The 15511-nt window shown below is 44.3% G+C and overlaps 1 protein-coding gene across 2 annotated transcripts in view; it reads left to right on the forward strand.

Annotated features, from left to right (window-relative positions):
* LOC6537312 (stAR-related lipid transfer protein 13) overlaps positions 1-15511 on the forward strand; it is a 92833-nt gene that overhangs the window by 42591 nt on the left and 34731 nt on the right. For both annotated transcript variants that reach the window (XM_039376480.2, XM_039376479.1), the window contains 2 exons: positions 7937-9183; positions 13771-14534. In XM_039376480.2, coding sequence (XP_039232414.1) covers positions 7962-9183; positions 13771-14534 — 1986 coding nt within the window. In that variant the 5' untranslated portion in view covers positions 7937-7961. The remainder of the gene's footprint in view (positions 1-7936; positions 9184-13770; positions 14535-15511) is intronic.

A 15511-nucleotide genomic window follows, 5' to 3' on the forward strand; every position in this document is an offset into this window, starting at 1 on the left:
ACTTTTTCCTTATCACTCTCCTATGCTTACTTTTGTAGAAAATAATTATTGTAGAAGTATAGAACATCCTATACCTTACGACAAGTTTTTCCTACTTCAGACCTCATATACCTCACACATTTTCTAAAGTTATTTTTGATAATACTTATTAAAAACTCCCAACATATATATAACAAATTGTGCTATACTTTTAATGCTAGATTCTTAAAAATTTTCATTTGAGCATGTGATTTTGTCGAGTGCATCGAACACCTTGGGAGATTGAGATTTCCGAAATCTCATTAAAGAACCCAGCATTTGTCGCTGTCAAAAGGGGGAGCACGAAAATGTGTCGCGCATGTGGAAAAATCCCTTGTTTATATTTACGTTTGGCACCTCATTATGACGACCCAAAAGCCGCAGACAGACATCGAAATGTACAAAATGCCACAAAAAGCCACAAACAGACATTCAGACAGTCAGACAGATATCGGTGGCGACAAGCCCTCGGACCATTCGCCCAATAATTTAGAGAACAATTACGACTCTTCAAACGAATCGAGGCACTTGGGAAAATGCAGCTAGCGGTACTGCATTGTGGCGATCATTAGTAAACAAAATAAGTCGGGTGCATTCACCTGCGCACTCCTGCACTTCGAATGGCTGGGTACTCGATATTCCAAGATGCATCCGCGATGCAGTTGAGATACTCGGGATGTGGGTCAACTGGCAGATTAGCGGCTCATCGGGTTCAATCGATGGGATCACCGATCAGCAATCACCGGCCGCCTGATTGATTGGGCCCAATTATGGTGGGGTCTGTTATACGTACATACATGTATTAAATCCACTGGCGACTTTGATCCCCCGAGTAAACAAAACTGTAACGAGTTATGCACGCAAGTCAAATGCGAATTCAAATTCGAATTCAAATTCGAATCTGATTTTGATATTGATGGGAATTGAATGCGCGCGCGATATGTTATGTTTATTTTGTGGTAAACATCCGGACGTGCAACAAATTGTTGCATATTGTGCAGGAAGCATCGTGCAGCAAGCTGCTCCGCCATAGGGCGTACATATTTTTCAGTTTTTCGGGTGGGGTTTTTTTTCGGATTTTTTCTTGATTTTTTATTTGGTGAATAAGCAAAGCACTTTTCCCGTTTATTTATCAATGAAGTTGCCGGCAGTGCAGACGTCTTTCGATTTCATTTTCGTTTTCGATTCCGCATCTCGTGGCAGTTCGTCGGTGCAGCGTGCTTAATTCATTTTTTAGTGCATTTAATTATTATGTGTGCGACAGCAATATATACACAATTTATTGCAAGAGGTGTGGCCTGGACTTAAAATATTATTTCCATACGATTTGTTTTTGAAAAACCTCTACGTTTTGCCAGCGAAAAAATATATATTTAATTTATGTGTCTGTTGTTTCTTTGCAGGTAAATTATGCAAATATGTTGAACCGTTTTGCCTTTTGCGGTGCAGATCGCGTGCTTAGATACGTGCCCGCTGGTGTGAGTATGAATACATATAGTACTCCAATAGCCATCCAGCTGAACGTGCCAAAATGTTGACATTTATTGCGACTGAGCCACTCAAACGGGGTTGGGCTCCGCTTGCCTCATTACTGTTAGACCAACAAGATCAGTTCGGCGACAGGGCTTGAAAAATAATTGTTGGCTGCTTAATTGGGGGTTAGCGAAAATTACGAATTCGCTTAATGAGAGAACAAGATAAGCTCAAGGCTGCTCGCATTGCCAGTTTGTAAATACTTTTATATACTTTTTAGATAGGTTTTGATTTGGAGAACCACTGAACAAATATATTTTATATATTATATATTAACGACGCACTGGAACTGCCTGAAAATGTTGTTTTATCTGGAGTTTCCATCTTTTAAAAGCGTCTAAATCACCCTTTATACACGCAACATTGCGCATACGCACTGTGGCAGCCCGCACACTCAACTTGAACGTGCCACCACCTGCTGTTCGGCGTGGCCAAAAGCCCACTCTTTAAAATTCAGCCGGCATCGAAAGTCCTTGACACCTTTCTGTGCATTATTTTAATTACCAAATGCGAGGCGCGATAAGCAAATTCCAACGCCACAGCACTCGGGCAATTTGTCATCCTGTTTGGCTGCCGAGAGGAGTGCACTTGGGCATTTGGACATTTGGGTGAATGAATTTGCTTTGTTTTTGCTTAATATTTATGCTATTTATGCATGTGCGCGCATGCTTAATTACGGGCCCGCTAAAACCGTCACCATCGCTGAGCCCAGCGCATTTGTCAAATTGACAGCAGTTTGCCGCTCAGAGTTGCGCTCAAAGATTGCGCACTTTTTCGCTTAATCTTGGCCAAGACTTTGGTGTGGAGAAGGCAAGGAGTGCAGGGAACTTGGACGTTTTTGACGCGCACGCGCAAAGCTTTCTGACTCGCTGAGCGCTGCCTGAATAATGCCCGCTTGGCACGCACCTCAGAAAAATAAGCAGAAATAAAGCATATGTCTCTGAATAAAAAAAACCAAAGTGCCACAGCACATAACACACACACACACCTCGCTATAACGAGAAGCGATCATATTTCATGTGCCAATAAAGCAGCCAAGCCCCGTTTTTTACTGGCCGCTCATTGTTACGCTCTGGGCTAAATCGTAATGATATTTTCATTAGCTCGGCCTTTGCCAAAGAGACCCCCACCACAAACACGACCACGCATGGGCAACAATTGAATTTCTCGATTTGAAGTTCAATCGCACAACGGCTGCAGGTGGGGCACACATACAACATATGCTGGCACAACTAATCGCATTGAGTGGCTATCGGAAAACGTCAATAATGCCGCCAATTATTGCCGGGCAAACATTTGGCCAAGTCGAGTATTTGCACAAGGCGTCCTTGTCCTTGGCCCTGAAACTCTGCAACTCGAGCAAAACTCGAGCCGCGTTATCAAAACGCTGGCGGGCGCATTTAGAGTTTTAAAATTGAATAAAATCAAACAAGCTCAGACTGAATTAGATTGTTTCACTGCAAAAGTGGATGAGAGCATGATTTGTACATCATGAGTTACGAAAGCTTGTGGATTTAATAGTAGTGATACTAGTATGTACTTTCCATTAACTTTTCAAGGAATCTTAATTTCCTCTTACTCTATAAGAGAACCTACATTTCTTGTCCACCTCTTTCCCAGCTTGTTTGTTTAATTTTTTGACAAACTTATTATGCACTCAGCGGGATATACAAATGGGCAAGCAAGTTAATTTCAATAAAAAGCCTTCACTTCAATCCGCTCTGCGTTCGTGGCCTTTGGCATCGCCTGTCAGCAGAGTCTGTCAGTCAGCCAAGTTAGTGAGTGGGGTGGTGGGGTGGTGGGAGCAGGGGTCGAGCAGAAATGGGTTGCAGTGAGGGGGGGGATTGGGAGTGGGAGAAGCCGCCCAAAAAGAGGCAAGATGCAAACGCATTGGCCACGTTACCGTTGCCCATCGGCTGACTCATGACGCGACCACGTCCCGCTGTCATTTTAGCCATTTGCGTTGTCAGTCGTTAGCCATATACGCCATATACGCCACATACAAAAGGATTTGTCCGTCTGTCCGTCGTGGCCAAAGGCGCTTTGATTAATTGCCGACTTAGAGCGAATCAAAGGAGGAAATACGAGAAGAAAAAAAGGATGTCAGGCCATTCTCGTTAGGCGAAGACCGTCAAGCCGAAACTGAAAACTGAAAACGGAAAACTTAAAACTGAAACCGATGCCAAATCCAGAGAGCCAAAAGCTGACGTGTGGCGTTGGCGTGAATCACTTGAGCCAAAAGGTCAGGCCAACAAGGTTGAAGAAATGCAAACTGCAGAAATTAATTGCCAAGTTTGTCTGGTCTGGGAAATGCGGAAATTAATTGGGCGAACCGAACAAACGACAAACTTCGTGGCGCAACAAATTGGCAACAAATTCGCCTGGAAGCAGTGCGCACTAGCTGCGCTTTAGCTGGCCAATAATAAATGGCCAATTCGTAAGCCAAGAAAAAATCGTAGTACGTTGTAGTAGCCAAAAAACAAAGCGTTTAGCTCCTGCGCATTTTTGCGTGAAGAGAGCAGCCATTCCAAAGAGACAAAGCGGAGAAAGAGAGTCATTACCACGCACTGCAGTCTGCAGTCTTCAGTCTGCCGTCTGCAGTCTGCAGCCTGGCAATCGGGGGTCAAAAGGTTAATGGGCAACATTAATAGACATCGTACGAGGCAATCGAGCTGGCCGCTTGGCAATAGCAATGGCAATAGCTGAAGCTTCAACTTCAGCTTCAGTAGATGTGCACAAAGAAAAACCTTTATGTGCATTGATTAAAAAAATACCTTTGATAAAAGTACATACTTCAGCTCTGAGTATCTTTTAGCAACTATTCTTTACATGTGTGGGTTAGTTCCAACAGCTAATAATTGATAACCATCAAATAAATGTGTGTAAACTTAAACCAAGGATAACTAAAAATGCATATAAAATGATCCAACATTTTCCATCAGTGCATTGCTATCTTCGGTTGGAAAAGCCATCGGCATCAAACGCTAATGTCGCCTTGATTGCCTGGCCCTGGGCTGGAAAACTTTCCTCCGATCTGGGGGCATCAAAACGAATGCGTATTTAAATCCATCGAATATGTTATTTCACAGCAATCGGCGACGAAAAGCGAAACTTTCCCACTCCATGGACTCCGGCGAGTAATGCACTTATGAGAAGCCATGGCATGGACAATTGCGGCAATTTGTATGCACTCTGCCGATTGGCCGTGCATATGATTGACTTATTGATTGGCTGATTGATCGATTGCTCGAGTGCCAGCCAGATGGACAGATCGCCAGATCGCTGGTCCCTGCTAAAGTGACGAACTGACTGACACTAAGCCTCGACCAGACCTCAATTAGCTAAGCTGACAGTCGCCAGCGGGCAGTACTACATTTCTGTATATGTATATACTATATAGTCGCCAGTTCATAGAACTCGGGCTACCGTTATGCGGCACTACCTATATATAGCGCGATTTGGCCGAATGCTAATTATAAGTACGCCAAATCGAGAGTCTAGACTTCATAAATAAAACGCCAATCGAACCAACTACGTGCCACGCATGCGCATATCGATTTATTTATACTTATATACGAGTACATACTATACTCGTATATTGGCGAGGGGCGAGTTAATGCATTCGCAAATATTTACGATGTCAAATGCATTGAAATTGCAATGCAAATGTGCAAAAATGTTGTGTTTATTCGCCGGCGTTGAAGCCCATAAATCACGAGTTAAACATGCGAGAAAATCGCCCCAGAAGCCGAGATATGTTGCCTGTTTTGTATCGGTTTCAGTTATGGTTTTTGTATCGGAGTCTTTTGTTCAGTCTTTGTTTTGGATTACAAAAATACTTAGTAGGGCGACTTGGAGGCACGACAGCCTACCAACCTACCTACTTAACTTTTAATTTATGCGTAAGTGTGGACTTAGTAGCTTTTCAATATTAATTTCATACTCCAAAAGAGCACGGCATGTGCAGGTCCATAAATCACAATAACACACAAATAAAGCACGGTTTATATCCATACCGCATTCGGATTTATTACGCAGATGGGAAAAAAAGGGGCAGCAGCCAAAGTCATCGCTGTGGCATATTTTAATTTATGTTTCCGATGTCGTTCCTCGCTTTACGATCGCTTTTTATATATACTCGTTTATATGTGCCCCGGATTACTGCAGCAGGGCTATATTAGCTGGCGGATAAGGGAGCGCCCGGAAAGGAGGATCTAATCCAAATGGCACAACGAAAGCAACGAAAGTTTGGGTATCTCTTTGCCCAGATAAAGAGTATTTCTTGGCCCAGCTGCACCTGATCTTCAGGCCTTATGATTAACTGCGAGGCACAACCCACTGACTTTATGGCCCTAAAATATTTGACAAATAGTTGGTAGCCCAGCTGATGGCAGCTTCGCTTGTAAGTTGCATTAAATTGATGAAGTTTCTTCAGTCAGTCCCCGATAATTCGTTGTTTTCTTTGTATCATATCTTGATAATTTATTGTATTGGATTGGCTTTTCAAAAGGTATCTTTTCGTAAGGAGAAGCAGCAAATAAAAAATAAAAACTGGGCTGGTTCGGTGAGAGTAATTCAACTAGGAGCTTGACCCGTTTGGGGGCTTAATTGTACGACGTTGGCCGTCAACCACGCGGACAGCTCCTACGATTTGCAACAAATCCTATTAGAGCTGCCCGAAAAGTGGCCGCGGCCCGGGGCTTTGGCAAACACACACAAATTTAATAAATAAAATAAAATGGGAAATAATCATAAATACAAAGAGCGCGCAGCTGTGCCACAAGCCGCCACAAAAGCCGTCCGTAAGTGGCAAAGATCAAGCCGACTCGCGGTCCCAGGCTAAAATCAAAAAATAAAAGAAAAAAGTACATATATAAAAAGCTGAAAAAAACTTAGCAAAGAGCCTGGCTTTTTGGCGAGGGCGTGTGTAATTTGACATCTTCATGAAATAATTAAAATTATTTATTGTTAATTTATTTTCACTCTGCCGCAACAATAGATAAAGTGAAAGATAAGCGGCATGTGTGTGCATTAAACAATTGAAATTAATTTGTCAAACGTTTGACAGCCCCGACCACGCCCCCTTCCATCAAAGAGGCGACGCTTTTGCGGCAATGTGGTGAAAGGAATGGAATTCCGAGGCAAACTTTCACGGCGAAAAGCTTTTAGCCGGGGCCAGCGCTGAAGGTCAAGCCCGCTGGCCAATAAGGTAGCAGTTAGTCGAGTTCGCAACCGGCACAATTGCAAATGCCAATGCGGCGCACTCGCCGAAAGAAAATGTTCTAGGAACCACTTAGAAGTGCTTTAGGTAGAGTACATATTTTGAACTATTATATTAGAAACAATGATTGGGATTAGATACGAGATATGATGATTAATTTACTTAACTCACGGGGTATCTATTAAACATCATTAGGCTACTAAATATATATACAAAATGGGTCAGCTCTCGTTAGTTTATGAAGTCATGAAATAGTTTAGCAATGCACTTTAAAATCTGATTTAAATCACACTTACAGCACATTTAGTGATTATTTTTCCCGGTGTGCTTCCTGCCACAACAAATTAATCAGTGAGTGGCTGGGTGCACTTCGGTGGGCGGCAAACGGCAACTGGGGAACTCTGGGATCTTGTGAGATCAGCAAGATTTCGGCTACCTGCTGTTGAGCTGCCCTGCGGCCAAAAATCGCGAATGCAGCGAATGCAATTAAATGCAGTTTGCGGCTTGCAGGGTGCAGGTTGCAGGTTGCACTTTTCTGTTTTCAGTTTGCAGTTGGCTGGTCTGCACGGGCAGTTAATCATGCATCGACAGCCGGCTTTCTGCCGGCAAAACAGCAGCTCAACATTTTGGCGGTCACTTAGAAGTGGTGCCCGTGGAAAGTGTTGCGCAAAAAGCGGCTGGCAATTAAAACACGTTGTGGCTTTGCCTCTGCTTTTCGCTGGCGATGTGGATGTGGATGCGAATATGGATGTGGATATGGATGTGGATGTGGCTCCCGCTGCCATGACGCAGAGTCCACACCGTGATGTGCGCAGCGAATCGGCTTTCAACGGAGCTCCAGAGCTCCAATCCACAATCCACTCCATTCCGCGGCAGGAATGAGGAAACGTTTTGGTGAAAAGCCGAGACGCGTTGAGAAATGTGGTTAATTGATTTTTGTTTTTGTGTGTAATTAATTTATGGTTTCCTTTGCGATTCACTTGGAGAATCGTCGAGTTTATTGTTTATATGCAAGACAGGTGTGTCATGGAGTTACAGTTGTGCAAATTGAATATTAACAGAAATATTATACTAATACTTAGAAGGGTGATCCTTCATCCTGTTACCTTGCAACTTTGCAACGTTATTTTACTTATTAAAGGACTGCTCTTCACTATCTTGCAGAATCACCCTGCATGGCTATACGACAATGTCCAATGCTCGCGAGCTGGCATTGATCGAGAAATGGGCTGACATTGCAACGCCGGCGACGCCGAATCGGCCAACACTATCGCCAACATCGCCGCCAGCACTCCATCGATCCATCGTGAAGTTCTGCTGCTGTCCGCAGCGGAGGCGCTACAATCTGAAGCAGGCCAAGAGCCACGGGGGCAGCAACAAGTCGAATGTGAACACGCTGCATGCCAGAAATATATTCGTCGATAGCGATTTCAGCTATATTGATGATGTGCCGCGGCGACGCCAAGATTGCCACAGCGATTACGACGATTGCAACTCCGACTACGACTGTGGCGGCGATAAAGCAGATGATGAGGCCAATGATATCGCTGCTGCTTCAAGAAACGACGGAAATGTGGCGCTGATATTAATGAATCAACGAAATCTTTCCGAACAATGGCGGCAGGACAACAAAGGCAACAGCAACAGCAGCAGCAACAGCAACAAAGTAGCAACTAAAACTTGCGCTGTCACAAAGAGCCCGCAAAGTGGCAATGAGCAAGAGCAACACCAGCAGCAGCAACAGCAACAGCAGCAGCAGCGACAACCAACCCAAAGACTAAGCAATAGCTTGCAACAGCAGCAGCAGCAAGAGCAGCAGCAACAATTGCAACAGCAACAGCAACAGCAACATAGCAATAAGGAAAATACACTAAGCTACGACAACAACAACAAGCCGCACTGTAATTATTGTAAATTACCCGACACCGCCGATCCCCAAACGAATAGCAATAGCAATAGCAACTCGAAAATTGATTCACCGAAGTCGTCGCAGAATAAAATGACAATTACGACAGCGACGGACACAGAAACAGAAACAGCAACTACAACTGGCGAGTGTGGGCTGCCAGCAGCAACAACAGTCGCAGCAGCAACATCCGAAGAGTTTGTGGGTGCTGCCACAGAAGTGCTGTGCAGCGATAAAGCAACATTGACAGCGGCAACACCAGCAACAACACCTAAGCCCCGCATTGCAGCGCGTCCGACCACGCCCAGCCGCCTTAAGACTGTGATCAAAACGACAATGGTGAAGCGAAGTCCTAGCCATGACTCAACGGCAACAGCAGCACATGTGTTGCTGCCACACAGCTGCAACAACAGCAGCAACAGCAACAGCAGCAGCAACATCGGTGCCCATGACGAGCCCAGACGTTCGGTTAGGGAGCGCATCGCCGCCTTTGCGGCAGGAAATGGTAAGTTTCTGCAGTTCGCCCGCTTAATCAGCTTTGGCAACTAAGTCGCATTGTCGGCGGGGCGGAAATGTTGCACATACAGTGTACACACTGTGGGAAATATCGGCCTGGGCTAGGCTCACACTCATTAGGCTAGTTAATGGCCGCCTTATTATTGTTACTAATTGATAAAAGCCGGCAAACTGAGTACCCAACTGTGGGATTATGAAAAGTATTAAAAGAAGTCCATAACATATATGGAGCACATTAAGTTATGAGTGAAAACTATAAAGAGAATAGTAAGGGAAGTGCTCAGGTTTTAAACTTGTAATACAGCGTTAATATTTTACTTCCGTATACAGAACTACTTTTTGCATGAGAATTTTAAGGGGAGTCATTCCCTAAACGTGATTTTTTCAGTATCCCAAGTGCTTTAATCATCCCCTTAGGGCGGCCAAGTCACTGAAGGTCATCAGAACCGAAAGCCAGCTCAGATCCTCGTCATTTCCTGTTTTGAAATGCTCACGATATATATGTACATACGTGTTTGCCGATCCGGAGATAATACATAAATGCCAGAAAAGTGAATTACATTCCAGATAATGAATCTCAAGCATCTGAATCACTTTTGCACGGCCAATTACTTGCGAATTCAGTGAAATCAATTGAAAGCAATTAAATGCGGTACTAACATACTTGGTAAATAATTTAAGCACGAGTATTGACACGTAAGGGAAAAGCTTATAGAAACTTTGGGCGTGTGCATAACTTTTTTGTTATTACTTGTTACTTTTTCTTTATATTGTTCCGACTTCGAAAAAAAAGTGCATGAATTATGCATGACGTGGAGCCTTTGGGTTTCCGTTAACATGGCACACACCTTTGGCATTTAATATAAAGAGTCGAATCTATTACAAATCAATTAAATGCCGCAATGTTTAATAAAAAGCCACTTAAGGCGGCATTAAAAACTTCCCCGCAAACTGTCTGCCGCCCATAGTGGGCATTAATAATGTGAAAAATATTTATTATAAATGCGTCTGCATAGCTCTGGCAATCGACTGGGAAAGTTGTAAAAGTCGAACGATTGCCGTTTGGGTGCAGCTCGAAAACGCACTTGCAGGCGGCCAAAAAAAAACCAAAAAGAAACCCAGAAAACGCTGAAAGAAAAACACTCCCCGGTCAGCATTGTCACCAGCCGTAAAGTGCACTCCATTTGATTCCAGCCACGCCCCATAAACTGCAGTTTTGCACACACAAAAATAAGAAAATACACAATAAAAACTTGAAAAAAGGAGAAAAAAAGTGCATGGCAGCGACAAAAGGCGCAACAGGAAACACGTACACACGGCAATCGACGTCATGAGTGCGTATTATATCATTTTGATAGGCAAATGAGGCTTGAAAGCCGCCAGAGCCCGTCGTTTCCAAAGACCCAAGCCCCCAGGCTCCAAGGCTCCCAGCTCCCAGCTCCACGAGCCCTGCCCTTAGTTTGCTCGAAAAGTGGGATATCGAATATTTGAATACCCTTGGCTGGAGCTTAGAAGTTCAGGAAGTAATGAATACTGCACTTTACAGAACAAGGAAATGTGGAATAGTGTCACATGTTTTTGACAGAAAGAACTCGCTAGTATTGTATTGAAACGTATCTAGATAATGTGATGTTAGGATATACCCCATTTTCCCCTGTAAATATAGTGGATCTTCTTTTCCATTAAAGGGGAAAACTCACTGGAAAGGGTACGAACTGAGCCCAGAGAATTATCCCTACTCGGGCGGCGTCTTAGGGCGCCTCTGATCTGCGCTGATCGGCATGACGAAGACGTTGTCCCAACCCGACACACGTCAGTTCAGAGTTTTTCGCATCTGGATTCTGGATGTTGGACTGGGGTTTCTGGGTGCTGGACTGGCGATTCTGGGTGCTGAACTGGGCATTCTGAATGCTGGGCAGTGGATGGTGGACTGGCTTCTTGCTCATCGCCCGCTAATCGCGTGTCCAAGTGTCCGAGTGCTCGCTGGTGCATTTTTGCCGGGCTGACAGCTTCTGCTGAGCTCATTTCATTGCATTTTATTTATTTACTCACTCTTAGTCATTCTGCGCCACTCGGCCAGTCCAAATGAAATGCATTGAGGTAGGTCCCTCCGCCGGGGGAATACTCGTACATACGAGTATGTATAACAACTGCATAAAGTGCACAAGCTGCTGGCAAATATTGACCGTACGCGGACTTTCTATGAGTGTGCGCTTCACAAGCAAAATGGCTTGTACTTTTGCATTATTTTCAATTAGGCACACACAGTGACACCTCCGCAAACGTCTCTCCACCCCCTCAGTTTCAATCGACAATTAATCACGTTGAAGTGACCTCAGACAGCGAATCAATCAGCAGCCGCAAAATGAAAAATAAAATAAAAACCAACACACACACGCCCATCAGTGATCAGTGAATGGACTGGACGGTGGCCATTTAGCGGACACACCCGGCAAACAATTTTATTTCAAGTAAATAAGTAAATAAGCAAATAAGCTAAATGCGTACAAATGTTTTGTTTTCGAGCTCTTTGTTCGTGTTTGCAGAGCCACAAAATGCGAACGCGAACGAGTGCACAGGTACCGCAGTTCGCAGTTTCCCCAAAAGAGTAAGAATTTATGGCTAGTCATCAAATAGAACAATGCTTGCGAATTTTATTTCCGTCCGGTGTGTGTGTACATATCCTCTTTTTAAACTGCTAATTAGTAAGCCAAATTATAGCTAAAATTAAAAATAACCGTAGGTATGTGCAAACACAATGTCACAAGACTTGAATAGGTTTTCTTTTACTTAACTCGTTGGGATGCTCTCATCTCTATGGAGATTCTGAGCTGTATAAAATATAAAAAAATCCTATTTAAATAGGAGTAAAATCATTAATAGATAGAAATACGTCATAAAATATTTGTATACCTTATTATGTTAGTGTGTGCCCTTATGTGTCGCCCGAAGAAAAGGACTGCGAGTGCGAAGTGCAGTCGAAATGTGGGGAAGACCTCCCATGAACTCGCGACGCGTCACCCACACGGCGGCAAAGAGCCGTACTTATGGGCCGGGAGTACCGTTAGCGTTGCACAATTGAAATGCAGAAATAAAATACAAAAAATGCAGAAGAAGAAAAGTGCAGCCGAGTGTGGGCCTGGCTTTGGCTGAGCTGAGCTTTGGCTGAACTGGCGGCTTGCCAATCGGCCCAAAACGATCAATTGGCAGAGAGACCCCCATAAAATGTTGAATGTTGAATGTTGAATGTTGGCAACTGTCCCTGTCGTCCGCTGACTGACTCTCGTTTGCAGCCGCTGATTTACGAGCTCGCCACGGGCCGTTGTGTAACGCATGCGATTCAGAATTCTTAAATGCCAAGCTCCTTTCGACCAGCAGAAGTGGAGTCAGAGTCACTCCATTGCGGCCCCGGCCCAAAAGACCCCTGTTGCTGTTGGCTTGGCTTGGCTTTTGTAGTAGGAATTGCTGTACGACTGTCGCCAAGTCACAAGTCGCAAGTCGCGACGGTGGCGGCGACATTTTAATCAAAAAACTCAATCGAACGCACGCATGCGCAATAAAAACAAAAATCAAATCAAAGCCATAAAATCAACACAGCAACAACCACATGAGCTCTTTAACCGTTTCACTTGCCCCCAACCAGAAAAAAATAAAATAAACGAAAAAAAATAATAAAAAGAAATCAAATAAACGTATATATAAATAGATATAGACAAATGCCGGCCGGTTGGCGGGGTTCTTCCGTTTGACAAAAGTTCAAATAACCTAGGCCCCTATGCGAATTTATTAGCATTTCTGAGGGCGGGAGACTCTGCAAAGATGTGGTGCTTTTGATTATAGTAGCGAGTTTTATACTTCAGGGAAGGAATCCTAAAATACTCAGTTTACTACAGAAAGTCGGATGCCTTATGATCAGAAATTGTTACTTTGACATCTATTGCCTTGTGATCAGCAAAAGCTACTTTGACATTTAATAAATACATCGAAATTAGTCACGCTGCCCATATGAGGTGCGAGTATCAAGCTGATTGCGATGACCCATTTTCCAGCTCCACAGCGACATAAATTCAAAGGCCACATATTCCTTGGGCGTGACTCCCAGCTCCAAAATAGAACTCCACCGAAGATAAATAATGGGAAACAGTCGGGAAATGGCTGAGGTTGGTGCGGTGTGAGCCATAAATTCGTGCATGTAAATAATTGCCGGCAATTTTTTCGCGCCCGTAAGAAATTAATTAAAACATTCGCGCAGCAAACGCAAACACGTATGCCAAATAAAAAAAAGGAGTTAAGTCCACACACATGTGCGGGGCATGTTGCAAAATTTATGACAATTTAAATGGCACACATTTGGTGGACAATTCGCGGCGATTAGCGCAGAAATTTTCGCGAATTCGGCTTAAGCCACATGTGAATTGCTTGAATTGCTGGTTTCTCAGTGCTGATTTTCCTTTGCAGTTGGGAAACTGTCTGTTCGGGGTGCGCCGTCCATACAATGACAGCTTTATGTGCAGATATATTGCCGCGATTAGCCAAGCTTATAATCTTTTGTGTGTGCTTTACTTTTCACTTACAGAGCAACAGCAGCAGCAGCAGCAACAGCAGGCAGCGCGGCAACATGACAAAGTCAAGAAGTTAACGAAAATGCAGTGCAATAGTAATACAAATCAAAACAACATGACAGGAGAAGATGTGAAAAGTGCAATTAGCAACAGCAACAGCAGCAGCAGCAACCAACTGCAGCAACATCAAACGCTTATCAACGGCCAGCCAGCGACTTTGCCGGCAGCAACAGCAACAGCAGCAGCAACAGGAGGAGTTGCAGCAGCAACATCCGCGGCAGCAACATCTGGCCGCACGTCAGCAATCGCCGCTGACACGACGCGCTACAAATCGGGATTAAGTGATGTGGCGGCCAACGGAGACGTTGATGGTCGGCCGACTTCATCTGCCACCACATCTGCTGTGGCAACTGCCGCTCCGAGCGTTTTTAGCACCGGTTGTGCAACCATGCCGCGAACTCGCCAATACGGAAGCAATGTTGCCGCTGCACTTGCAACAGGAGCAACATCGGCAACATCAGCAACATTGGCAACATCGACCACAGCGGCAACGGGTGCAACAACGCCAGGCAGCCACACCATGACAGCTGATAAGAAATTCTTAAGCCAGGCGGCGCCCGTTCAGGGGCATCATCATCATAAGCTGCCATTTGCCGATAAGGCCGACTCCGAATTGTCCGCACTGGACAATCTGGACCTGGCTCACAGCCTGGATTTATTGGACGTCGATGGCGAGGATCCGTACGGCGCTTTGCAGGAGTATCTGGAGCGTGTCAAGGTGAGTGCCTCTTTATTGTTTTGTTGTTGGCTCTTTTGGGTCTGGGAAATGCAGAGCTGTTCCGTTCCCAAGTTGCGCAATTTTCCCCTTTAAATGGGGGGATACTTTTTGGGGACTGCCCCACTTGACGCAGTCTGCTGTGTGGTGTGGTTCGATTTGTGGCATTTTCACATGATAATAAGCGACCATTTCTGTCCCCATCAAGCAAACGCACACTTAAGTGCAGTGAGAGAAATATGTGTTAGGATATGATGGTATATTATTGAAATATGATGCAGGATGATTGGCAACTACCTAGCCATTAATGCCTTAGATTTTACTTTTATTATGGAAATATTTAAATTATTTTTTTGGAATCCATGGAATTTTTTGGCCAGTGTAATCACACAATTGCCTGAGAGTCAGCCTAGTGCCAGTCTTTCATTTAACGCCCCTCCCCCTGTCCCTGCCTGTCAACACGGCGTGATTTTGCAAATGATTATTTTGCGTGACAGAAAAATGTGTTAAGGCGATCTCACACACAGCCGTAATATGTAACGCATACGCCGTGTTGCACGCCCGACTTTCCGCTGCCGCTTTGCCTGTCGTTTGGCTTGTCGTCAGCGGTCGTGTACATAAAATTTTATGTTTCTGTACCGGAAAGCGCAATATTACACATACACATCAACGATGACGGCAACGTCAACGGCCGGGGCTTTGGTTTTCTTTTCTTTTCGTATTTTTTTTCTTTTATTTTATTTTTTCCTCGCCTTTTCCCTCGTGCCTTCTGTCGTCTTTTATAACTGTTTCGCGTGAATTTTCCTCATAGCTGCTAGATTTTGTTGTTATTACTATGTTTATTTGCCGCTCATGGCGGAAGCATAAACGCACGCACGCGCATTTTCCCCAGCGTTTCGTTTACGATTCGTTCTTGTGGTCAGTGGTCGGGAAGAAGTGTGCAAGTCGCACTATGAATTCGATTATATCGATTAGATTGT

The sequence above is a fragment of the Drosophila yakuba genome, chromosome 3R, assembly GCF_016746365.2.
Source record: "Drosophila yakuba strain Tai18E2 chromosome 3R, Prin_Dyak_Tai18E2_2.1, whole genome shotgun sequence".
NCBI classification, from domain to species: Eukaryota; Metazoa; Arthropoda; class Insecta; order Diptera; family Drosophilidae; genus Drosophila; species Drosophila yakuba.